Source organism: Chaetura pelagica, unplaced genomic scaffold, assembly GCF_000747805.2.
Source record: "Chaetura pelagica isolate M959 unplaced genomic scaffold, ChaPel_1.0 scaffold174, whole genome shotgun sequence".
NCBI classification, from domain to species: Eukaryota; Metazoa; Chordata; class Aves; order Apodiformes; family Apodidae; genus Chaetura; species Chaetura pelagica.
In genome coordinates this window covers 2,431,833-2,459,552 of record NW_009953722.1, presented here as the reverse complement: position 1 = coordinate 2,459,552, position 27,720 = coordinate 2,431,833, and the positions used below count along the sequence as shown (strand labels likewise).

General features: G+C 39.3%; 1 protein-coding gene across 1 annotated transcript; it reads right to left on the bottom strand.

Annotated features, from left to right (window-relative positions):
• Window positions 1-616: 616 nt before the first annotated feature.
• On the bottom strand, window positions 617-17,884 carry UBE2J1 (ubiquitin-conjugating enzyme E2, J1). The gene is made up of 7 exons (XM_010000505.1): window positions 17,814-17,884; window positions 14,207-14,338; window positions 13,472-13,556; window positions 12,051-12,156; window positions 9,529-9,658; window positions 5,587-5,718; window positions 617-886 (listed from the first exon to the last, which is right to left on the bottom strand). The coding sequence occupies exons 1-7, from the start codon at window positions 17,871-17,873 to the stop codon at window positions 617-619; spliced, it is 915 nt and encodes a 304-aa protein (XP_009998807.1). The 5' UTR covers window positions 17,874-17,884.
• Between the last annotated feature and the right edge of the window lie 9,836 nt (window positions 17,885-27,720).

Below are 27,720 nucleotides of genomic sequence, written 5' to 3'. Positions count from 1 at the left end.
CTTTCTTCCAAAAAAATAAAAGTAAAAATAATGTGACTACTTTTCTGGCCCCTTCTTTCATCCCCTACTCCTTTCCTCCTATCACACACACAAAGCAGCATCACAACCAGTTTGTATGTGTTCCCCCTCTAGAAATGTGTCATGGTAAATAAAAGTGGTTATAAAACTGTATCACTTCTGAATGAACAGTTCACTGGACACAAACACATAGTAGTGTTTCATTTGACAACTCCTTCTCCATTTTCAAATACTATACTAACTTAAATTGGGCAAGTAATTGCATTTACGTTCCATAAAAAAGTGAATCAACCACTTTTTAAAAATTGTCTTTTTCTAGTTGACAAATTACTCAAATGGCCTCCCCTCCTCCATGCCTGAATGCTACCTTTCCACTGCACTGTTTTTCCAAGTGTCTAGAGGGCACTCAACTAACACTTGGTGCAGTTAAATGTCCAACTCTGCTCTTCTTAAAGTAACGTCACTGTAGGTACATTAACATTCATAAGGATTTAAGTGTAAATACAAAAAGTAACCTTTGTAAACAGTTCTCATGTCATACCCAACACAGAATGTTCAACGAAGCATTCCAGTCACTGCTGTTAAGACAGAAACAACTTTATAACTCAAATATATACTCATTAGCCAAACATATTCTACGAAATATAAGAGCTGCCAATGCAAAAGTCAGCAGGACAATCAGAAGAGTTGATCCAGTGTGGTTCATGTTGACTCTTGGCTGCTGTACCCGATTAAAGTCATTTGAAGTGGGAGCCCGTCTCTGGCTCTGCTGCTGGGCACGGCGCTGCCGAGGGCTCATGGAGCTGCTGGTGGGCGCAGGTGGGGCGTGCTCCTGGCTGCCTGCTGCACTGCTCAGCTGAGCTTCTGACTGCAAATGAAACACAGAGGGAGCTGTGAGACAAGACAGGGCAGAAGAATGGCAAGGAATCAAATCACTAGGACTAAAATGTAGTCTTCAGATACTGACTAATACTTGAAAGCCTGATGTCACTGGTAATGACGAGATTGTTACAGCTGTGTTTGTCCATACACTGCAAGTCTTTCAAGCTGTGAATTAGCAGTTCTAAGGACAAGAAAAGTCTGAAGGAAGTCTGTCAAACAAAATCTGAATTCTAGATTGGTTCCAAATCCAGATATTTCAAGTATCTTTGTCTAGCATTTGCTTAACTCTTTACAGTCCAATAAACCCTTAATAATCCCCCAGATAGTTAAGTCTCTGAGGATTTGTAACATCACCTATACTGAAAGAGAAACCAGCTGGGGACAGCAAGAACGGAAGAAGTCCAATTAATTGTAACTGAGTAATGCTGCCCTGCCTCCTGTGGACAGCTGGGTCCAAAGGTCTGTTCTCATCACCACCACAAAAAAACCCGGACCCTGAACACAAAATACCCAAGTGATTCCAGTTAAAATTCTTGAGCATTGTACCTCCGCATACATATACCTATTGCCCTCTACTGGTCAAACGCCAGTCTACCATTACAGCAATAAAAAAATAAATGGTGGCAACTTATGTTCAGCTCAGGAGAGTATTATCCAAAAGAAAATATTTTTTCATGTTAAGATTGAAACTACAGGTTCTGATATTCCACTGGCCTAAGCCTGCTTGCAATGTTGCTCAAACGTCCAACATTTTAACATTAAAAATAGTGACACAGGAGTTGTTGGAAAGAAATATTTTGACCAGGTTAAAGTTGCTGGTTGTTGTTTTTTTTTAAAAAAAAAAGTAGCTCTGACAAAAAGTTATTATATGAAGTCTTCTTTTCACTTCTCAGATATTTTTTCCTCACTTCTCCAGTTTGCAAATATTCCCACTTAAAGCAACCTGCATTTTCCAGAGTCAACATATCCACCGTTCCATTCTTCTGAGAGACTGATGATCATTACAGCAGGTAAAACTATCATTCTGGACATTTTATATTTGTTTCCAAGTAAAATCCTTTCAATGGGCATAATATCCATAACCCTAGGCACTGTTTTGGTCAGCTACTATGTACTGATAGTACATACAAGAAGTACTAATGTAATTGCTCACTGCATTTGACAACTTGCTTGTTTACACAGGTTTCCTGCCTAAGCAAGCAATCAGCTTGGGTAGCTCCAAAGAAAAATGTTTTTAAAAGATTTATTTTATCAGCAGAAACAGCCAAGAACAGCACGAGCCGCTTGCCATGACTTCCACTACACTGCAGAAGAAAGTCATTTGGCTTCATACTGAACCTACCTGAAAGCTCCTCATGCCAAGGAAAATAAGACTTGGGGAAAGCTAAGCCTTTGAAAATGAAGTTCCTAGATTCATTTACACTCATTTACATCTTTCAGAAGGGGAGAGGGAGAGAAGTGAATTCAGGAAGCAAGAACTGCAAATTCAGCAGGCAAAGTGTTATTCTTCTTAAAGTAACTATTAAAAAGGAATTTAAAAAAGTCTAGAAATATTCCTGATCCTTCATACTTACTAACCAAAGTAACTAGCACTGGCTGTCACACTTCTGGCTTTCTTCCTAACACTGAAAATTTGTAAAAATAAAACAGAAAGACCCTGTTCTGAATAAGACAAGGTGCCATAGACTGATGTGAAAGGAGCTGTAACTCAAGAGAAAACTCACTGACAATTGCCAGGCTTTAACTTTTTTTTTTTTTTTTTTTTTTTGAGGAAATTATATAGATGCATCAGGGCAGGAGAAGCTTGAGCACTTCAGCCAAAGCTGAGCTAATCCACTGCCTTGGGATTCCCCACATAATCAATGGCTGAGAATTAGCAGGCATGCAGAAGCAAGCTAGATTAGAAAGGAGTGATAATTACCTGATATAAGTCTGGGACCAGATGCTACTGTATGTATATTATGTATACTATATATGTATGTATATTATATATACATCTACATGAACTTTTTTTGGTTAGAAGACTTAATAATTAAGAATCCTAAAAATAGTAGATAGGCCGCATTATACACTTCTTAAACATCACAACCTTCTTGTCTTCACTTATGGTAAGTTTTTTAATTCTCCTTAAGCAAAAATGTCAACATTTTTACATTAACACAACATCTCACATGATAAAATTTCCATCCACGTTTAAGTAATTTTCTGCCAAGCCACACTGGAAATGTAGGGATGAGGGCTTAAATAGGCTAAAAGTTAAAGCATTTAATAAGAGCTACACTGTAGTCACCTTTAGCACCTGATCTTTACTGTCACTGTAGATGCACTTTATGTGTCATATAATTTCTGAAGCTTCTGAAACCGTTAGGACTGGTGGAAATGCTTCAAGGATATCCAAGTTTCATAGATAAGGCTAATTTAGTAAAAGGTACATATATTAGAATTAACAAAAAGTTCCATAGAGTAACAAAATGCAAGCAATGAAACCTACACTATGCTCAGTCTACTGAAGGATGGCAGCATTTGCTGTATCCCTCATATCTCCAGGCCATTATTTTAAAAAATTTATCACAATGCTGGAAGTATGAAATAATCAGCTTGGAAGGGATGTTTTAAAAGCATACGAAACTCTAGGAACTCAGAACATATAAATCCTTTGGGTTACTTATGTCTTTTTCAGTTATACTCCTGATCTCAGCAAGATACAGAAATAATAAGTTATAAGGACAGGTGAAATACCTTGTCCATACAACTTCCAATTGAAGAACAGCTGGCTTAAAGGCTAATAAGAAAAATGTCTATTTGAAGGTGGGCCAAGTACTCCTGGTTGCCAAGACATTTAAAATTGTTGCTGTAGTATCACGAAGCTGAAGACACCACTTAACAGTGATAAAAGGAAACACTTTTTAATGATATATCATTCAGAACATAAGAATAAAAATAAGGGCCCAGACTACAGGGCTAGGCACATTAAGTCCACTATACTAAAAGGAATTACTATGCAAGCTAATACAAGGATTCAGCATTGGGTCGACCTCTGCCTTTTTTATTCTCAAAGGGTATAAATTTCAAGTTCACAACAGCAATTTTTCTACAATAGCTTTTAATTAAGCACACATCTGTTGAGGAAGTGGTAAACATTTTATCCAAGAATAGAAAGATGTTTTTTGTTTTAAAGTTGCTCACATCTAATACTTAGATTAGTGGAGTAGAATTAGGTCGTTCTACAGCAAGAACTAGGCCAAGAAACTGATTTTACACATGTAAGAAGCCCAGCTGAGTAGAAAGGGTCTGAAGTTCACACAGATACTCTTTCATGCCTACTAGCAGATCAAGGCCTCTGGCCTCCTACTTTGAAGTCTTCTATTAAGTTTTGCTTGAATAAGAACACAAAAATAGCAAGCTCAAACTCATTCCAATAGTCTTTCCTGTTACACATTTTTTAATTTCACTGTGTGGCTGTAAGTTTTTACTCCCCAGTGCCTCCAGAAATTCCTAGCACTCAAAATGTGGCAGCTCAGAAACACAGATATTGCTTCAAACTCAAATAAACAATCATGAGTGTGACAGTCTGATCCCTTAAAACATGAATCCACTTTTCATCAATAACTGTTTATAACACACAAATATTTGTACGTACACTTGTATGTTTAAACATCTCACTTCACATGGGACTGTTCTGCAGAAAATTACTCGTTACTTACTAAATCAGCAGAATTGATGAAAACAAATTTGTTAGAAATGGGATTTTAAAAAAAAAATCAAGTCTCTTTTTCCTCAAGGAAATGATAGCAATGCTATGGTATTTTGCCTACTTCTACTATATTAGCCAGGATTTGTAATAAGAATAATAAAACGGTTTATTAAATCCTGAACAATCTGGAAAAATCCTTATTGTGGGGAAAAAGTATGTTATTAGCATGTTTATATTTCTACATAGCTGGAAAATATGTTGGAAACACATAACAGATGGTCTGACGTTACTTGACGTGTTTTAGGTTTTTTAAATGATCTGCAGCCCCATCCTCTCTAAAAAAGACAGCTTAGCTGGGATTTGCCTGCAATTTATCAGTGACTTTGTACTGCATTTGCCACAGTCACAACAGCAGCTGCCTTGGCCCACCACCAGGCCTCAGTCACTTCCAAAACCATTATGTAAGCCCTACACCTTGCAGTATTAAAACATAAGAATCATACTTCAAGTGGTAAGAATATTTTAAGTCAGATTTACTCAAGAGGTTATAAAAACCAGGAACATATCCTTAATTAATATTTAAAAGCTACAAATTATCACTGAAACATCTTCTGCCTCTGACCAAGAATTCTATTGCAAAAAGCTGTGATATATTAAGCAGATGGTAAACTGTAGTACTTCAGACACCATGATATTTTAATGAACCGATAAGACATACATTAAAGGAACTACTGTGAATGAGAACTGTTAAAAGAAGATTGCTTTCACTTCCTTCTCTTGAAAGCGGTAAATAAAGACACTGCTATTTCTAAAAGTGATGCAGTGTTCTTGTTCAAGTTTAGAAATTGTATATAAAAGCGGGCAGAAGTTCTAGAAGAAATGTATTATGAACTACATACTCGTGAGGAAGCCTCCCACCAGCTTCACAGCACTGATTTCATGCTCAGACCACACCTGTACTGGCACTGATAAAGCTCAAAGACCAACCGTACCGCTGGCCTCGCGGGATCCTGGAAGGCTGTTGCAGCGCCGTCCTGCTGGGGCTCACGGGTAGCAGCAGAGGGGCCCAATCCTGACGAGTTTGAGGGTCCAGCATCAGACTTGCTGGATGAATTGACTTCTGCCTACAAGGAGTAATGTATATGCTTCAGAGACACAAATAAAAAATCACTCCAAAAAGATTTGGCTTATTTTGGAATGTATGTTTTAACAAATGGAGATTATGAGACTTCCTGAAATGCAATGATCAAGGACACCAACTGCATTTCAGCTCCACACCAAGAGGTTAAAGAAACTCTCATTCTCTGGAGATAAGACTGTAGATGTGCAAACATCAGTTTAAAACAACAATTCTGTTTGCACAGGTACAACATTCAAAAAACGCATAGATGTAGAGAGCAAAATAGAAAACTCTTTAGAAGATCGAAGACATTACGCCAGAAATGAAAGCATTTTTGAAACTTCTGCTTCTCACGTCCTTAACCGAATGCTGACTACTGCTGTTACAAGTCATCTAATACAGCCTGCTTCTCAGCAAGGCTAACTGTCCTCCAGTAAGTGCTAATTTAACAAGGCTATACTGGTTCTAGTACCAAAGTTTCTTCACAGCCAGAGCGGGCACACGTGCCTGGCACTACACTGTGAACGGCACACATACCTCGCTTTCCAGCACTTATATTTTAGCATAGGCAGAGCAAAAGAAAAAATACAAGTCTTATAATACTGCCTTTGTATGCGTTTTTACAACATCTAGTAATAATCAAATTCCCAGAATTTAGGTTTCATGCTTTTGGAACTTGGAGACAAGAGAGCAGGAGTGATCTGTAGAATATCAGAAACAAACCTCTTGTTAAAATAGTATATGCCTGCAATAATCCCTTGGGATTGGCAAAGGACATTGCATCATAGTCCTGAACTGAAACACTTGAAAATTTATACATATTTTTTATCAGCAAGCAAGTCACCTCCCAAGTCATGTATCTAGATTTCAATATATTATACAGATGACAATTCCAAGACTGATACCTGTCTTCAAATGCAGATATAAATAGTGGTGGCAGCAGCAAGAAATACAGTGTATTAGAAACCAACCAGCTGCGGTGATAACAAGCAGATTAAGATCACAAGAAAATAATATTCTTTCATGGTACTATTTTGTGTGATGAAGTGATATTCCCTGTTTCTTGATGTGTATTATCTCAGAAGAATAAAAAAAATAAGTCACTTAACCTGAAGATTAATTTAAGATTTAAAAATACCTACAGTCCAACAACACTGCTTTCCTTTTGCACTTGACAATTAGAAACTCTAATATTAGATAGAACAATTATGACTCAAATATGAAGCAGCAACAAAACAACACAGGATTATACATAATTTAGGCTGGAATAACCCCTAGATGTCAACTGGTCTGACTCCCTCCTCAAAGCAGAGTCATGTTCAGTCAAGTTTTGAGCATCTCCAAAGCGGGGGATTCCAAAGCCCTTCTGGGCAGGCTGCTCCAGCATTTAATAACTCACATCCTCTCCCACATCCATTTTTAAGTTCCTTCCCTGGAACCTGCAACCACTGCTTTTCACAATTCTGCATTTTCCAAGAAGAGCTCGTTTTATCTTTACTGTTAATCTTTACAAAGCACATACACTACAAAAAGTGTATTTGATGCATCTTAGTTCACGAAAGTACTAAGTTCAGTATGTTAGACTGAAGTCAGACTAACATTCAAAAAAACAAAACAATTGAAAGTTCCCAAACCCAAAATTTTTCACCTACTCTCTCCTTCCTCCGGCCCTTACCTCTGCTTCCAGAAAAGCTGGAGATAACACAGACATCAAGGAAAGAAGATCAACATATTTAAATGTAATGAGGGTGAGTGGAGAATTAATTTTACTGCAAAACAACATGCCTTGTGATCACCACATGTACATAAACCGTATTTTTTTACAGTAATGCATATGCTATTAGTCATATATCTTTTCTTCTTTTCTTTAAAGAGGAATGGAGTTTATGGAATATAGCACCTAAAAATGCACAAAACAATTTGCAAGTCAATCTAAAGGTGATTAAAAAAATGTAATTTTCTGTTAAAACAGGAAAAGGTGGAGGCTCACAGAAGCAGGGAAACTGTAAAGAGGAAATGTTGGTTTTTCTCCTGAATTTCATACTCCTTTCACACTCCCACACACATGGGTTTTTTTAAGTTACCATTTTGCTTAAGGCTGCTATGAAATAATTTCTCATAATCTCAGAATCATTGAGAAAAAATGAGAAAAATCTCTTTTTTAATGATCAAGATAATGCAGAAATTGCTAGTATGCTTGCTAGTAGAGTGGCTCTCTCAAATCATACACTGAGGTGCTGGAGTGTGTCCAAAGGAGAGCTACCAAGCTGGTGAAGGGTCTACAGAACAAGGCACACGAGGAGCAGCTGAGGGAACTGGGGGTGTCTAGTTTGGAGAAGGGGAGGTCGAAGGGGAGACCTCACTGCCCTCTAAAACTACCTGAAAGGAGGTTGTAGTGAGATGGGTCCTGGCTGTGTGCTTGTTCTTAGGAGGTGGAGTTAAGTATGTGGATACAGAGAACACACAAATACTCTTTAGATCTCTTTAGAGATTGATGCCACTCAGTCTTTCATTTTAAAACTGACAAATGGTATGAAATGTAAGAAATTACTCTTAAAATTTTAAAACTGACAAATGGTATGAAATGTAAGTTAAGAAATTACTCTTAAATATATATATATGCACACTCTGATATTTTCAGAACTTATCTTGATGAAGATCAGCAGTCCTTAAGTAAAAATTAATGCTATACTTACCCAAGTAGTTTTGCTTCAAAACTCTGTTCCTGTATCTCCCCTTCTTTGTAAGATATTTTGAGATCAGAGTGCTAAGCTAATGGTTGGACTTGATGATTTTAAAGGTCTTTTCCAACCAAAACGACTCTATGATTTTATGATTCTATAACATGTTTTTATCATAAGTCTTATTACACACAGACCCAACCATGTCAACATGTCTAGATGTGAGATCACACAGGAATAGGCAGGTCCTGCAAAATGGGCAGTAATGCTCACTAGGAGGCAATTTACGCTCACGGCACACACATACACAGAGGGAAAAAAGTAGCCTTTAGGACAGTGTTAGGAGAACACTGATTATAAAGAGAGACATATTAGCATCTGTGACCTTAGTGAGGATGTATTCTGCACCAATGCCCACAGTGTCATTGTTCACTGTAGTTCCCTGCCCTCATGCAGAGCAGTCTTCCTTAGTGGCTTAAGAGTTTAGTGGAAAAATCACTGGAAAACAACACTGTGCATGCAAGACATGCAATTTTCTAAGGCACATATTTAGCTAAACAAACCTTACTTTCACTGAAACACAAGCTACAAAACACATTTTTGGGTAACAGCAACTTCCATACCAGAGTTCAACTTTCAGTATCTTCAGCTGCAGAGTAGTTCAAAAGAATTTGCAACCATTTTTCAGTAGGAATATGTTTTATTCCTTCCATAAACCCAAAAGAGGAGGGGAAAAAAAAAAAAAAGTCACAAATAAAAATAAATCCAGGTTAACTCTGCCCAAATGTTCCTAACACTTTAATGAGAAGGCCAATTCTGTAGAATTTAATCAAGTTAGTAGTGACTGAAAACATTAAGTAAAAGCAAAATAGTAAGGCAGCTCTTACAACAGTGCTCACCACTGAAATTAAAACTAATCAATCAGTGCTTGAGAGGCACAATTTATTAATTGGCACATTGCAAGAGATCCACTCCTATTTTTCTCTTTCATATCCTAAAAAAACACGTTTCCATGTAGTGATTGGTGAAGGTTTATAAAATGATGAATGTTTCTGCAATTTACAAGTTTTTCCTCAATAATGTATTTTTTTAATTCTATACAATAGAAATAAAAGTTTAAACAATGACTTTACCTTGAAGCTAATTTGTCTGGCAAGCTCTTTAGCCTCCTTGTCTGCCTGGCTTGACACGCTTCCAGATGTTAGTGGTAGGAGGGCTGTCTTCATAGATGTGCCACACATTTCACAACAGAAGTCTTGTGACCTGGCCACAAATGACATAACTCAAAATAGCATGTTCTCAGAATGTTTTTCTGTGCTTGTTTAAATAGCCCATTTGCAATACAATCCACAGAAAGATAAATGGTGTCAAGACTAGTAAAAGTACTTTCCCCTACACCAAATTACACGATCTTGAAAAAATATGTTGAGAGTTATCTATGCTACAAATATTCATGTAATTTAGGAAAACATTATCAACGGACTTACACATTGGTGTTAGCTGTACTTTAGTAAAAAATTGTTACCATTGTAAAATGTACTTTATATCTGCATTAAATTAAAATAGTAAACTATAAAGATCTAGCTGTTATTACAAGTATTAAATTGGACCCCAGAGCTTGCTCCTGAAATCCAGGAATTTCAGCTTCTGCAAGAGCATTACCTTTCCTCTCCCACACACATAACTTGTCTACAGGGCACCCTGCAGGCAGCTATCCAAGCCAATGAGAAATCACAAAGCCTTGACAATCAGTATCAAGACCAACCCACTAAACCCTGTCTCTCAGCATGGTTTATTAGCTTTGACTTAGTGCCATGCTAACAGGAAAGCTGCAGCTTCCAGCTGGCTCAGAGTAAAAGCAGAATAAGCTCACATCTGCCTAAAAAATAAGGTACTAGTTACAATCTGGAATACAGTAACTTTGCTTATAAGATAGAGATACAGTCTTTTAAGTACCTTCTCCCCAGATGGGGAAAGCAGAAAGACCATAAAACTCATTCCATCATACCCACAGGTAGATTTCATTCAAGGATAATCACAGAATATTTGAGGTTGGGAGGGACCTCTAGAGATCACTTAGTCCAGTTTCCTTGCTTAACGCAGGGTCAAGCACAGCATGTTGTTTGGGTTTGTTCCCAGTAACATTTTTAATACCTCCAAGAAGCAGAGACTTCACCACCACTCTGGACAACCTGTGCTAGTGCTTTTACCCATCTTCACAGTAAAAAAGTGGTTTGTTGCATTCCAGATTTAATGTTGTGGGTTTCAATTTGTGCCCTTTGCTCCTTGTCCTGCCATTGGAGGTCACTGTAAAGAGCCTGGCTCTTTACATCTTCCTTTCAGATATTTGTATACATGGATAAGAACCCTTGAGCCATCTCTTCTTCAAGCTGAACACTCCCAGATCTCTTAGTCTCTCCTCCTATGAAACATGTTCCAGCCCCTCCATCATCTCTGTGGCACTGCACACTGGATTTGCTCCAGAAAGCCCATATTTTTTTTGTATCCTGACCTGGACACAGCCCTGACCAAGGACCCAGCACTCCAGATATCTCACCAGTGCTGAGTACAGAGGAAAGATCACTTCCCTCAACCTGCTGGCAATGCTCTGCCTAAGTCAGCCCAGGACAGCATTAGTCTTCTTTGTTCCAAGGACACACTGCTGCCTCATGATTTGCTTGGTGTCCACCAGGACACCCAGGTCCTCCCATTCCAAGCTCCTTTCCAGCAGGTTGACTGGCATTATTCATCTCCAGAGGCAGGACTTTTCCCTTTGTTGAATTTAATGAGATTCCTCCAGCCTGCTGAGGTTCCTCTGGATGGCAGCATAACCTTCTGGTGTACCAGCCACTCCTCCCAGTTTTTTATCATCTGAAAACTTGCTGAGGGTGCACTCTGTCCCATCATCAGTGTGATTAATGACACTGAATAGCATTGGCCCCAGTATTGACCCCTGGAGTACACCTGCAGTGACATGGCTGCAGCTGAAATCACTGCTGCTTGCCACAATCCTTTGAGCCAGGCAGCTCAGCCTGTTCTTAATCCACCTTACTGTCCCCACTTACCTAGGCTGTACTTCATGAGTTCCTCCATGGGGATGGTATTAAGACAGCACCAAAAGCCTGGCTAAAGTCAAGATAAATAAACATCCACTACTTTCCCCTTGACCACTAAGCTAATAATTTCATCAAAGTCACAAACCTATTTTTAAGTTAATTTCATAAAAATCATTCAGCAGCAGTTGCTTCAGATTTTTTGTCCTTGTTTCATTGTTATTATTTACTCAAAGGAAATGATGCATCATTGTTTTGGCTGTTTTCTCCCCCACTTACACTTACTATCAATTCCATCATACTTCTTTTCCCTCCACACTGCAATCACCAGTGTTTCACAAATCTTTAAGCCTGAATTTCAGATGAACCTCAAATTTGACCACATAATGCTGGAAGGAACACAGCTCTCAAGAAGTATTTTGCTGGACCAAAGTTCTGAGTTTGCACAATATTGAGGAAAAAAAATTAAACACAAGGCACAGAAGTTTTTTTATATTTGGAGAAAATGCAAGAGAACAAAATGAAGTGACTTAATTTCTACCCAATGCTTTTAAGATTAAAAGAGACTACATACATTACCTACAGTAATAAACAATGCTTACTTCTTTGCAAGAGCTCTTCTTTCTTCTGGTGTATAATCCAGAGATCCTATTGCTCCTTCACCTTTGGTTGGCATAAATCCAATAATGGCTAGTAAAGCTGTTCTTACTAAAATGGGAAAACAGAGATATAAAAAAGGTTGTTATTTCATCTCACTCTACAAAGTACAGAAGGTGCAGTTCTGCCTGAAAATCTTCACTTTGTCCAAAGGAGTGCTCTGAATTTCATGTTTTTGTGGTACACAGCAATGCCTTCTTCATTTTTTTAAACTTTACATTGTACATGAAAGGTAAAGCCTTGTTCTTCCATCAGCCAACATAGATAAGTTGTCACAAAAATGGTGCATCAATATAAAGGTTAAAGCTCTACACTTTAAAAAGGGGTTCTGAAGAAGAAAAAAGGTAAGGCAGAATTAACACATAAATGGGGGGGGGGGAAGGAAGGAGAGGATCCATAAGACATTCTCCTTTTTGTGTTGTTTTCTATTAGACACACATTCTGCAATTTAGTGCACTCAAGCTCAGTGGTTTTATGTCGTCTACCATAGTAACAGCTCACATCACAATTGTCATCTAAAACATTTCTTTCGACAATATCTATCTTTCAGTTTTGTCTTACACAGTCACAAAATTTAAGAATTCAAGAGACTCTGCTAGTAGATTTGGTAAATAAATGTCATATCAAGAAAAGTGCCTCAAAACAGAGATAGCATATTTATACCTCCTACCAAGAAGATAGTATTTTCTACTCTTTAAAAAAACATGAGACTTTATAGAAGTTGAAGAGTGGTCTACTAGAAAATCCCCAAGATCTTATAATAATATTTTAAAAGTACAACTGATATCCAAAGAAATAATTAACTTACCATACGCAGCAAAACTAAAATTATATAAACACAGAAATATTGCCTTGGATGAACTGTGCCAAGTCTCAATTCCTATGATAATGGAACTTAAAAACAAGGTAGAAAACATTCAGCTATTTTCAGCTCAGACCACATCTTTTCTCGCGAGTTTTAAGAAGTACAGTATCAGAATTAAAAGCTGAGCATGCTCCCCTCCATCAGTATTCAAGCTGGTTTTAGCCATTAGGTAATAGGATTTTAAGTGTTTTCATAAGAACAATTAAAAATATATATATTCTAAGTAGTCTGATAGTTCTTAATGTTTGTGCATCCAAATAAAGAAGAGCTTACCATCCCCCCCGGCTTCTCAATCCTTTCACCCCACATTTAATTCAATACCATTCCCAAATCCTCCTATGTTGCTCTTTCATGACTTAACATTTCTTAAATTCTCCCATACTTTCACTCCCTCAAGATCTGCCTCCTTTTCCACTATAAGCAGTCTTAATGAAAATTTTTTTCAGGTTAAAGATCTAGTTGTTGGATGAGGGTAACATTTTCTAAATAATTGTTACTTACTACTCCATGAAGGCTGCCATGTTTCAGGATGATGTCCTGAGATGCTTAAGCAGATTTTCTTTCCCACTTCAAACCTGCCATTGGCCTTGAAAGGAAGAAGGAGGGTATGGTAAAACATGCTGGAATCTAACTCTTTTTTTTTGGTACAAGCTGTAAAAATCATCATCAAACAAATCTATGTGCAAACAATACTTGATAATTATATTACTGCCAACTTCACTAAATTGGCATTCAGCTTTTTGAACAAAGTCTGCTATCTGCTTTTATTCATGCATGAAGAAACCTGTAACTGAAACCTGGCATGTCCCAGTGAGACATGGTGGCTTGTCTGTTGCTCCTGTAACCCATACACCAGATGCAGAGAGCCTGAAAAGCTATAGCTCTATGTGACTGTGTAAATGTGAGCCTTTGCCCTAACCCCAAGGTCTCCTTCCTACATGGGACCAATGTCTCCAACAGAGACCAAGAGGGTCCAGAGAGGGAAGATTAGACAATCACATCAGCAATTTGATTAGTCCTGGAGCAACTTCCATTTATACAGATGCAAGGCTTCATGTAATTTAAGAACACTAAAGTCACCACAGAAGACTTCTGGACTTAAACTAGCAGCATTAACTTTAGTACATCATCTTTCTTACAAAAATAACCCTACCTTAAATGCCAAGAGCCTCTCTCTCTCAGACACTTGTGGTTTAACTGAACACACAGGAAGGAAAAACTGGTAAACATACTTACTGTTAGCAAAATAATGCTAGGTGGCTTCATGGGATATTCAGGTGGTAGAACTATTCGCCCATGATAAATCCCTCCATCAAAATCTGAATCTGGAGGGCCTCTAACAGTGAAGTGCCATTCAAAAAGATTATCCTAAAATGCCCCCACCAAAGGGAGAAGGAAAAAAAGAGCATGTCACAGAAGTAGATAACTCAACACCATTTTCTTCAACAAGGACAGGCTGAAGAACCAGTGCACAGCAGAAGTTTTAAGAAGTCAAAATTAAATTGAGAATAAGACAATCAACACAGTACTAAGATTCTGGTTAAAAGGATAAACTATTGTAGCTTTCTGGTAATTTTTTTACACAATGGATTTGTTGAAACCCTCAAATTTCATTATTCAAGCTCTTCACTCTAGTTGTGTCAATTATGAAAAGAGTTTTATTACCTGACAAATGGGAAATTAAGTCAAACTGGGTCTTTGCCCAGTGAGTAATAATTTCTGGAGAACTGAGAGGAGACCTATCCCAAGAAAGCACATTAATGACAGCTTCCCTAAAGTCCCTCCAATGCTTAAGTCAAGACAGAGACTTGACTCACTCCAGAGAATTCCAATCCTCTTTTGCTTCTCCATAAATGTCTTTGATTTCCATGGCAAGGTTTTGGTAGCAGGGGGATGGCTACAGGAGTGGCCAAATAAAGCCAATGCCAGCTGACTCCAAGGTGGACACACTGCTGGCCAAAGCCAAGTCCATCAGTGACAGTGGCAACACCTCTAGGATAATGTATTTAAGATGGAAAAAAAACCCTGTGCAACAGCAACCTGAAGTGTGAAAATACATGAGATTAACAACTCTGCAGACACCAAAGTGAAGGAGGGGAAGCCCAGGCTGCCGCAGGCTCCTGGCAGGACTTGTGGACCTGTGGAAAGAGGAGCCCACGCTGGAGCAGGTTTGCTAGCAGGACTTGTGACCCTGTGAGGGACCCACATGGGAGCAGTCCCTTCCTGAAGAACTGCACCCTATAGAAGGGATCCACACCAGTGCAGCTCATGAAGAACTGCAGCCCATGGAAAGGACTCATCTTGGAGAAGTTCATGGAAGACTGTCTCCTGTGGGAGGGAGCCCAAAGTGGAGCAGGGGAAGAGTGTGAGGAGTCCTCCCCCTGAGGAAGACAGTGCAGCATACATGACATGTGATGAAATGACTTCAATCCCCATTCTCCACCTCCCTGCACTGCTGGGGCGGGGAGGAGGTAGAGAAATAAGGACTGAAGTTAAGTCCAGGAAGAAAGGAGGGGTGGGGTAATCTGTTTTAAGAATCAGTTTTTATTTCTCATTATTCTACTCTGATTTTGATTGGTTATAAAATTATGCTAATTTCACCAAGTCAAATATGTTTTGCCTGTAATGGTAACTGGTGAGTGATCTCCCTGTCCTTATCTCAACCCATGAGCTTATCATTATACATTCTCTCCCCTGTCCAGCTGAGAAGGGGGAGTGAGAGACCAGGTTTTGTGGTCACCTGGAGCCCTGCTTTCCTAGAGATGGCTGAACACCTGCCTGCCAATGGAAGTGGTGAATTAATTCCTTGTTTTGCTTTGCTTGCATGTACAGCTTTTGCTTTACCTATTAAACTGTCTTTACCTCCACCCACAATTTTCTCACTTTTACTCTCCTGATTCTCTTCTCCATCCTAGCAGAGGGGAGTGAGTGAGTGAGCAGCTGCATGGTGCTTAGCTGCTGACTGATGTTAAACTACAACAGTCCTTTCTGGCACTGAACATGAGCTTGAAGGGTTTGAGATCATGACAGATTTAATCGGAATGTGCCAGATCAAATTTATAGCTGTTATTGGCATTTAGCTATTAACTGGCAGGCTCCAGTGCTTGCCACAGGGCTTGCCTGCCTTACTGCATATTAGAGGCTAGTCTTCATTACTGGCTGCTTTTTGCTTTTGCTGCTTGCTGGCCATGTGCCTGGGCTGACAAATGGTAAGGGCATTGCTGCTGTACTAGACAGGCTGGAATTCCCTTGTGAAGCTGAGTCAAGGGGACTGTGATCTGTGGATGAGTCTAAAAGGAAGCAGGTACATCTCAAAGTGTCTGTGGCCATGGTTGTGTTTGTGCTGCAGCAAGTATAGCACTGAAGGGATGGTGGCCCAAGTATAATTCCACACTGGAGAAGGTAAACCTCAAAGCATCTGTAGCTGTGGGTAAGTTCATGATGCAGCAGGTACACCCTGAAGCAAAAGTGGCCGTGCATGAGGTATATGATGGAGCACCTCAAAATGTGTGTGGCCATGGTTAAGCCTGTGACAAAGCAGGTACACCTCTGGAGGGACTGCTGACAGTGGCTGGAGCAGGTTCACTCCTGAGGAGACTGTGCCTGTAGGGCCACATTGAAGCAGGTACATTTCTGAAGGTCTTGTGGCCCACAAAGAAGGCCAAGACGGAATGGGTGTACCTCACAGCAACTGTGGCTGTGGATAAGTCTATGCCACAGCAGGTATACCCCTGGAGAGACTGTGGCTCACAGATATGGCTCCACTTGGAGCAAGTACACCCCTAAGGGACTGCAGTCTGTTGACAAATCCAAGCCAGAGCAGGGGAAGGGGAGGGAGTTTGTTGCAATGTTAAACCTGATGATCTGGTCCAAAGGGACGAGGGGTGGAGGTTGTAATGGATTTATCTTTCTTGCAATCCATTATTTGAATTGCACGTTACAGGAATTACTGTAGCAGGAACCACCAGAACCAATGGAGGAAAAGCCTTACAAGAAGCAATGCAAGCACAGCAGTGACCTGAGCTGGCTTTGGTGCCCAGTAACTCCATGCAACACACCACCTCTCCTGTCCTGAGTGACCAACACAACAGATGGAGCCCAAATTCATGGACTAGATGAACTCAATGGACATTCTGCGGACAGTTATGAACATTTTTCAAGGTTGGTCCATAGACAAAGGGAGTGAATATCTGCATATTATATCAATGGATAGGATGGGGGAAGGTGGTTAATGAGGATGTACTAGATAGTGAGAGACCCAAGCATTCCATACCATAATTAGTATGGAATGAGGAGTGCAGAATGTGCTTGTTTTGGCTAGAATAGAGTTAATTTTCTTCATAGTAAGCAGGTATGGACTGCATTTTGGATTTGTACTAGAAACAGTGATGATAATACAGGGATGTTTGAGTTATTGCTGAGCAGTGACAACCCAGTCTAGGACTTTTCTAGAAATACCTAGGAATGTGGTATTTTCTATAAGCCTGTTAAGTGTGCTACACATTTCTGTGAGCAGCTAAATTGAACCCCAAATTGAGTACCACGGAACACTGCCTTTTTAATTATTCCAGCAAAATCAAGAGAGGTTTCTGTTTAAGCTTCTAACCACCAGAACTTCACCATCCTCTGTAAACCTGGTATTATGTACTTTCACTAACAACCTGGAACTACAATACCATTAAAGTGGAATTCTGCTGATAGGAAATAAAGAACTGAATCAATTTTAAAAGGTTTGCTAGTATCTAAAGATGTACATTATAAATACATATGTATGCAGAGGACTTAAAACACAGTAACAACACAGCCTAATTATAAACTCTGGCAAACATATGGAGAAACAAACCTCCAAAGGCTGTGCATGATAATGATCTGTAGGATCCTTCAGTTCTGCAGCCTCTTTCATTAAACGTTTGACAGCTGAAAAAGAAAATAAAGAAAAAATTAATTTCCATTGCATACAAAATTACATAAACATTTATTGATGAACTCCTTTCAGTTGACTAATCTTTTTCAGTACATCCCAGCTTCTTCACTAGAGTTCATAATCCAAGATACAATACAAATTAATCACATTCAATAAATCTTAAAAGTGACACCAGCACAAAATTATGAAAATAGCTAGAAAGAGAAACACTGCCCAAACTCCCTTAACAGTATAAAGACACAGTGAAAGTGAACCACAGTTCCTTGGTTCACAAAGCCTGGCATCACCAGCTGACTGCAGGCTGTGTAACATGCTTAGACTCCAGGGCTTTACTCACTTTCATAATGCTGTGAGGGAAAGCTATTCTAACCTTCCAGCAGAGGAATTTTTATTTCAATCTACTGTGAAAAAAAGTTCTTTTCCTCCTTCAGATTTCCTGGCAGCTATAAACAACAGCTAAAAGGCTGAGAATTTCACTTCTTACAACCCAAAAAGCAAACAGACTATGCATAAATTTGCTGCTGCCAGTTGTCCCAATTCTGCTGCTTCCAGGGGGAGGTGTCAACCCTGTAGAGCCCATGAGGTCATGTTACAGGCAGCAGTGTCTGGGCTCCACTGAAAAACAGTTTGTCTCATTCATCTGCATAAAGGTTTGCAGTTCATTAACTAGGAATAACAAGAAAACTAGTCTGGACCAGAAAAGGCTTCAAACCCAGCACTGCTTCACAGTCAACATGCCTGGATACTTGCATTCATAAGAAGAGTGGTATGCACCAGGATAACACCCCTCAAAGCACAAAGGTAACCATAAGAAAACTGAGAGTGTATATAATAAAGCCTAATGAAGACAGACTAGTTGTAGACAAAGCAGACAACTCTCTTACTGAGATTTCCCAAACAAGGGACCAAGGGAAAAGAAATCCAAGCCCCCTATATCACATGCAGTTACCCATGTTAACTGAGAGAAAGCAAAAAAATAAAATACGAGCAAAATATGATTAGAGCAAAAAAATAAAATATGAGACAGTTCTACAAAGGTCTACTGGCACTTTGGATTTGTCCCAAAAGTAACAGCCTTTTCACTCCTTTAGCTCCAAGACTGTCCCCTTGGTGCCAAGTGCCAGGAGCTGGCAGGCAGAAACAGAGAAACCAAGGGGTTAGCACTGAGAAGTAATAAACACAGCTGCTGTGGGGGGAACAAAAAGCAGGTAGGCTTCTGTTTAGTAGAATTTAAAATGACAGCAGTTTAAAGCAGGGTGTTTTTATTATTTTTTTTAACATATTTTTACATTTAATTAACAGTGACACAGTATGTATTTTTCATTGCATTATTTTATTATCAAGAAGCCAGAGTATAGGTATTTTAAGAAGCCAGCATAAAATCTGCTGAAAGAATGAAATATTAATCCAGTCTTGGAGCATGAAATGCAGCAAAATATGTAATTTAGCTTTTGCATACCACAGAGCCAATTTGCTTTTAAGAAGCTTTCAATATTACACAACCTAGGATATCTTAAGGAGCACATATATATATGAATAAAGGCTGAGAAAAAGCAGCACGTACATATGAAGACAGGCTGGGAGAGGTGGGGCTGTTCAGCCTGGAGAAGAGAAGGCTCCAGGGCGACCTTACTGTCGCCTTTTACTACTTCCAAGGGACTTAGAAGAAAGAGAGAGACTTTTTGTCACACCCTGTAGCAACAGGACAAGGGGCAACAGTTTTAAACTGAAAGAGGGAAAGGTTGAGACTGCACCTAAGAAATTAGTTATGATGAGGGTGATGAGACACTGGAACAGGCTGCCCAGGGAAGCTGTGGATGCCCTCTCCCTGGAGGTGTTCAGTGCCAGTCTGGATGGGGCTCTGAGCAACCTGGTCCAGTGGAAAATGTCCCTGCCCCTGATAAGAGGGTTGGAACTAGATGATCTTTAAGGTCCCTTCCAACCCAAACCATTCTATGGTTCTACTTCCACATTTCTGAAAAATACCAACTGACAGGTTGCAAAGAACAGCTTGGACTGACACAGGTTCATTCTGAGAACCTGTGATCCAGTGAAGAAAGCATTAAATTGTTTCTTCTTTCAGCACATCTGCAGTATCACAAACACAATCCCTCCTTTGGCTACTGAAAACAACAGAAGAAATAAACATAATTCATTAAGTCTGCCTGCAACAAGTACATTACGTTCTTATCCAAACATTATTAAAAAGAGTTTTGATGAAAAATATGGTATTTCAACCCACTTAAAATCACACTGAGTCATCTGAGTAAATGTTTGGCAATGGCAATTCTGAAAAATGGGAATGGTTTGGGCCCATTAAAAATACAGAACTGAAAACTGTCAAGACAGTAAAAAAGTATCACTAGTTCAGCCAAAAAAAAAATTCAAATAAAGACATTAGTTTTGTTAAAGACAGTATTCAGAGACAAAATAATAGAGGTATTTTTTAATGTGGAATGACTGTCAGCATGAAAAATAACCATGCTTCTACAGGTACACTTGGCAACAATTTATCATAATGTTCATTGAAATTAAATACTAAGAAAATTGTGTGGGCTAATTCTAGTGAGCAAAGGAGAATTCATGTCCCAGCAGGAGGTGTGGGACTTCCCTGCTGCTCTGGGGAAAAAATCAAAGAGTAGGTGTTATGGGCCAGAGACACTGCCTGACAATCTTCCTCTTGTGTTACAGCAAATGCACCAGATTTCTCTGAAAACAAAAACATGGATGTTAAAAATCTGAAAATCAAATTTAAAGTCACCAGCTTGATCTAGGATTGAACAGGAGTGGGGTAACACAATTAATGAGCAAAATTTGAGTAATGTATGTGTGCAATTTGTAGACCTATTTCTGTCAAAAATTGTGTCCTGGTCAAATCCTCTTCTTCCTATTCATGTTTACCTTAAGTTATCCTGAAATTTCTGTTTAACACAACTGCTTCTCTTAGATGTATCTTGAAGTCACATTCAAGTACTCCTGCTATCAAACTTGGCCAACTAAACTAATCTGCACCTCCATCCCAGGAAACCCTCCTGTATGCAGAAAATGCAAGTGAACAGCCTTCATAAATGTCAATATTACTGCTTAAAGGAATGGGACTTGAACATCAGAGGTGTTCTCTTAGCAAAATATTATGCTTTATTTTAAATAAATCTGTTATGATGAAAACAAAAATAGTTTTAAATTAAAGCAACTATATTTAGCCTTACTGAGCTTTATTTTGTTAGTACTCTTCTGTATTTAATAAAGAAGGATTTTATTTCATTTTTACATTATCAATGAACAGCACATGTGGCAATAAAGTTTACATTAATGTAAACGTAACACACAACATTACAACAGAATTTATTTCAGCATAACAGAGTTTCATACCTTTTGCTGACTGGAACTTCAGAAAATCTGATCCAAGTTCCAGTTCTCTCCTACATTCAAAAACCAAAAACCTGGACACCATTACAAGCTTCCTGAAGATCTGCCACAACTTGTCTACAAAAGGCAAGACGACTCTGACACAACAGCTCCACAGGAGAAACAGACCCAGGCGAGGGGAAGGGCAGAGGTGACTTGGGCGACACTGCTGTCAAACCCAAGTCAGCAGACACGGGGAGGGCAAGGTCCCAGTCGGGCAAGGCTCAGCCCCTAGTACTTTATCACAAGACAGAATTCTGTGCACACAGAGGTGACCTGCAGGTTCACCAGTGAAACTAATTCACATTTAAGTTACATGCGTTTTGCTATTCTTCCTCAAAAGAATAGCAACCATTTCCTTCTACCAATTTTCAGTTCTTCTGTTTGAAAATGAAAGTATATAATAAACAAATAAATTAAGGAATTTAAAACAGCTGCCATAAAGCTACAGAGCTCCTAATCTTTCAAGTAGACTTACCTGATCTGGGAAAAAGGAATTAAACAACCTGACAGCCTTTGCTGCTCCAACAAATGCTTTCCTTTTGTTTTTAGTGGCTGCTGCTATGATTTTTTTTTCTTCATTTTAAATAAGACTTAGGGGTCTATTCAGGAGAAACACAGAAATAGTAATTTTTTCCCATGTCTCTGCTGAGAAAGACAGCTTAAGTAAGGATGCAATTTACTTACCAAATTCAGGCGTTCCAATGAATTAGTAAAACTCTTAAAGTTTTTCTGGGATAAAGGGTTTTATAACTACTCAGCCATTTTAAGCTATTAGTAAAATACAAATTATCTTTCTCATATGTTTGTCTATTAATTATGCTACTATCTACAACTAGGAAAAATATTAGAAAAACAAAATACTGAAACTGCACAACTAATTTAAGACAAGTATCAAGGCCCTTCAATTAGATGATGCATATGTCAAAGATGACGTTTGACGTCTTTTTTAATCCAGCTGGCTTTGGTTTTTTCTCCCCTGCTCAATACCCAACAAGTGAGCCAAGAATGCCTGACCCATGGCCAGAGTACTCACTAGAGCCATCAGTCCTCACAGCAACCCAAAGCAGTTTGGAACCCATTACCCCCAACGTTACATTCAAAGGAAAATCCTGTTTACTGAAAGTAAGTTTAAATTTCACGTAAGGGGAAAAGCAACAGCAAATTGCAGTCAGCCACCAGTTCAGCTGCCCAAAGACAGGATCATGCAATTAAAAAAAAATATCAGGATTAAATTTATGTGTAAAGTACACAGGATTTCTTGTGGTATGGCAACACCTGATGATCTTTGACATTTTAAGTAAAAAAAATCACTTCAAGTGATGTGGTCACCAAAGCATCCAAGAAACCATGTTGAAAGCAAAGAGCCAGAGCAGACTGGAGAGCTACGGAAGGCTCTTACTACAGCTCATGTACATGGAGAATGGTATTTTTTTTAAGTAGAGTTGTATTCTCTAGAGAATGTTTTATTAAATCTAAGACTTGTAGAAACTCTAGCAGGTTCACAGTGACCTGCACAATGTCATTAGGTAACCAGTAGTTCAACTGCTCCATTATGGGTGTGATTTTACTGGACAGCTTAGAACCAGTGAATGACGTGATCATTAGTGAATTAAAAACAGTAAAAGGAGGAAAGAAAAGGGGCTTGAGACACAAGTACCCCGAAATATAATTTACAATCCATTTGCAGAATGGAATGGAGTGTCAGATGGTATCTACTCTAGAATTAGCCCACATTAGCACACTGTCAAGTGAGCCCCACATTACTAATGCTCTTCTCCTCTACCTATCCATTCCTTGTGCTTATTCATTTTACCCCACCTTTCCTAATCCTTTTGAATTCACACCTGTCTAAACAGATTTTTGAGTTCCTGTATATGTTTTCTATGTCATTTCACAAAAATGTGACTATGTTTTCATAAAAATTTGCATAGCAGTTTATTGTCACGTAATTTTGAATCAAAACAAGTTTAATTAGGATCAAGATACTGGATCTTTCTTTGTAAAAACACACACATCCCAGTTGCATACATCTTAAATAAAATCCCTGGAAGACAGATGAAACTTCCAGTTGGGCAAATCCTTGAACCACTGATGCTGGAGAACATACTATATATTCTGTTTCTTTAAAGGTCTTTTCCAAAGCATTCCCTAATGCCTTTGTCTGTGGTGGACAGTGGACTACATAAATCTTTGCTCTGACAAGGCAGCAACAGAAATATGTAGAAACAGATACACTTGTAACAGACCATGCAAAGATTTCCAGATTTCTTCAGCATTCTGGAACTAAAGACAACAGTGGAAGCAACCCATGAGGCTAATGAGCCTTCCAATACTGCCAGTGACCACCTTATCCAACCTATTCTCCTGTGCTAGAAGAATGGGCAAAATGAAGAGGAGATAAAACTTCAGTCTCAGTTGAACAGCATCACCATTTTGAAATCATGTCTTCTGAAATCTACTATAGTTTCAACATTATTCTACACATCAAACCATAGAACACTGTTTCTCCCTACTAGAAAAATCACACTTCTCTGTCCAAATAAAAGCAAATGGAGGCAATTAACCTGCTCATCATTCACTGCTTCTGTGATGTTCTCCACTAGTCAAATACCCATTTAATGCTGATCTTGTGTAACAAGACAAAAGAACTGCTCTTACAAAACTGAAATGTGCAATTGCGGAACTCTAACAACTGTCTGTGGCAGCCACAGGTTCCAAAATTGCTTTTATCTTAAAATTCAGTTTGACAGTTGCTTTGACTTCTGCTACAATAACAAATGGAAATACCATTTGCCAAGAGACAGGGCAGCTGCTTTACACCTTCAAGGTCTCCAAAACATCCTTTCCCAAGACCCCCAAGCCTTCTGAAAAGCTGCTTTTTACATCTTCACAGCCTCATTAATAACTTCTAGCAAGACCCACAAGCCTCCTGTACTTATACAAAGTATTGACAACTGTAAGGAAAAAAAAAAGAACACTAACTGCTTTTTTATTAACAAAGAATTGATGCGTGCTTGTCAACAAGCAATAGTTTTTACTTGTAAAAAGTATGAAGCTGGGAAAGTACAGTTTGTAGAAAAAGCAGTACATGTATTGAAGATTACAGCTAAGAGGATCACAATCTCAGCACGTTACGTTCCCTGTGCATCTAAGATCAAAAAGCAGCAAATGCAGGCCACGTGTACCATACCTCCCTTCATGTGACCTCACCAGTAAAACTCTAGATGAGGGGGCCTGCTGAAAACAAACAGAAAAACTTGCCCAAAACAACATCTAAAAGCACAGTTGTTTGAACTCTGTGTGAGTCACTATCAGTAGCTGCTCATAATTCTTCAAGTGTGTGTGTGCTAATACCTGCTCAGAAGTCTGGCAACATCCTACATAAAAAGAGAGGCTGTCACTATAAAAATAGTGGCTACAAGATTTGGTGTGTGATCTAAGGGTCACAGCTCTGTGAGGGGAGGAAAAAAAAAAAAAAAAAAAGAGATTATTCCAAGTAGCTGCCTTACAAATTTCAGAAAATAGGGATGTTCCCAAAGCACGAAGAGGATGAAGCCTGTGCTTTAGTCAGCTGAAGTTTAATATTGATAGGAGAGCTTTATCAGTCATATGGTAGCAGGCTACCATTGACTAATCCACTCTGAAATCCTAAGACAGAAAATAGCTTTCTGTTTTGTAAGTGTCAAAAACAGACCTAAAAAATAAGAAGCAACAGCTTGTAAGACTTTACCTTATTAAGAAAGAAGTCTGGAGTGTGGAGTGTGAAATTTCTTCCCTTCCAAAATTAATGGACTTTTGGGGAACAAAAAAAACCCCCCACATTCAAAGACAGTGTTAGGAGACAGCTTCAGGTGAATGCCCACACACCTCCTCGCCCTTACAGAGGGTAACTGACAGGAGCTGCAGCAGCTAAACACACCGCCCCCACCGTGCCCAGACCAGCAGCACCCACCACGTGTAGTCATGGTAAACCAAGAGCTGCCAGAGCACCAGCTGCACTGCCTCTCATCGACAGTCACAGCGTGCAGGGGAACAACTTGTTTCTTGTTGTAGAGAGTTACTGTCTTTTAGATATGTTGGGCTGAGCTAACATTAGCTGGAGGAACTGAGGTGAGAAAGAAGAATTACATATATTGATTAAAAGCAAGTAGCAGCAAGACAAAGCTGTAAGCAGTATTAGTTTTTATGTGGTTTATAAGAAAGCATACAGAAAAGAAAGGCACTATGGAGACTAACTGATCTACATTCATAAATCTGGCCTAGCAAACCTCCTCATAGAAGAGGGATCCATGGAATGTTGTATCACCATATAACTTCATCTCCTGTCACAGCTCTACAGCAGAATTTGGTTTAAAAGGAAGATCAATAAAAGCACATTTAACAAAATTTTCCTATTTAAAATGTGTTTTCTTCTACAATATTCTGAATAAAGCCTACTATAATCATTAAAATAACTTATATTAAAACTGTAAGTAGCATTTGCTCTCTTTAAAACTACTGAGCAGACAGAAGTCACTAGCTGCAACCAGAGTTTGCTCCAGTCCAAAAGCAGATTTCAACTGGAGAGGCCTCTTGTGTAGGTACAAAATGATTACTTTCTTCACTATGCCTCAAGATAGTACACTCCAAATCCCAAAAAGGGACCTAAAGGTCAGCAGCTTGGTTCTTCTTCTGTTCAAGTGGAAGCAACAAGAACAGAGACAAGGACAGCTACTAGTGGTCTCAGTTACCCAAATGATCTCCTCAGTTTGCAGATAACACAACCATTTGAAACAGGAAACGGGGTGGATTTGGTTTTATGTTTACATTAATTAAAACCACCTTCATATTACAACACTCTCCATTTCCCTCTTAAGCCTTCGGCTGGATGGCAAGTCAAAGATACTGTCACGAAATTTGTAAAACTCACATCAAAAAAATAATTGCATATGCATAAGTGTCAGTTTAAAAGCAATGGCTATAAATAACTACAGTCAATTAATGTTAATGGACAACAACTGTTGAAGAAACAACACTTACTTGAAATCTTTTTTTGCTATTTATTCAATACCTTTTTGCCCATCTTTTTTAAGGAAAGATTTCATGACTATTGAAATGAGTGCTTTAAATCCTATTACAGAGATTTAAAAACTGATGTAAATAATTTATAGACTTTCATCATCCACATAAAAATAAATAACTGAATACATTAATATGCCATAGAGCATGTTTAACTTGGGGAAACAATATTGACCCATTGTATGAATCATTTACCATTTTGCTGTGGAACAGCACAGGTGCTGAAAATCAAGTCCAGGAAAGGTAATTTCTCTTGAAAACTAGTAACAACAGAGCAGAACAGCATTTCTAAATTAAACCACAAAAGTTTGCCCTGTCCACCCAGATGCCAGGAGCACACCACTACTATTTCCAGTGACGTGGCAAACCATAACTAGTCAACATCTTTGTGTGGCCTTGTAAGTTCGCATATGCAACATATCCACCAAATCTTCCTGCAAAAAGAAAATTAAAAAAAAATACAGGGTTCCTTCCTCATGTCTTAACCTATAACAAGTACATAATTTTCTTTGTGACCTTTCCTATCTTTCAGTTATGCAACTTGGGTGTGAAGGCAAGAGACATAATTTAGTAATAGATACATCATCCACAAGAGGCATGTTTTGTAAATAAGCCTGTAATTTACATTTTTCAGGTACAAGTCATCATCATGTTCAGTTTCTCCCCACCTTCCATGCTGGTAATAGGACAGCATAATTAAAGAATAAAGCCACTATTCATCATTATAAAATGAAGCTACTTCCCAAATCCTGGTTAGGGTAACACAGAGGCAGGACAGTCATAGGCACACAAACCCAGCTGGCCCTCACAAGCTGCACAAGAAGCTCTGCTTCAGCAGCGACAGGCCTTTGGCTGCTCCCAGAGCTCCCAGATGAACAGCACAGCCCTGCTGGAGGGACCCAACCTGTCCTCAGTTTCCCTTCCTAGGACGCAAAACCTTCCCTTCCAGTGCTGTTCCCCAAGACACCTCCCAAGCCATCCCTCTCACTTCAAGGATCCAGAAGGAAGTCTAGGAGTCATCAGGCAGGAGTTTTAACACAGAACCCCCAAGAACAGTAAACACAGGCAGGTAAACACAGCCGGTACAACGACACTTGTGTAAAACAAACACCGAGGCTGGCGCGGGCAACCTGTCCTCTCCCGGGCACCCCCGGGGCCGAGGCCAAACCCAGAGGACACGGCTCAGACACCCGACAGTTCCAAGCTTCGCTTCCACGAGCCCGGCAAGAAGCGTGGGCGCACACACACCCCAACCCCGTGGAGCCAGGCTGCTTCCCAGGGAATTACAGCTGGGAGGCAGCTCCCAGCGCCATCGCACCGGGAAGCAGCAGCGACCCAGCCGCCCTGGGCCCTCCCG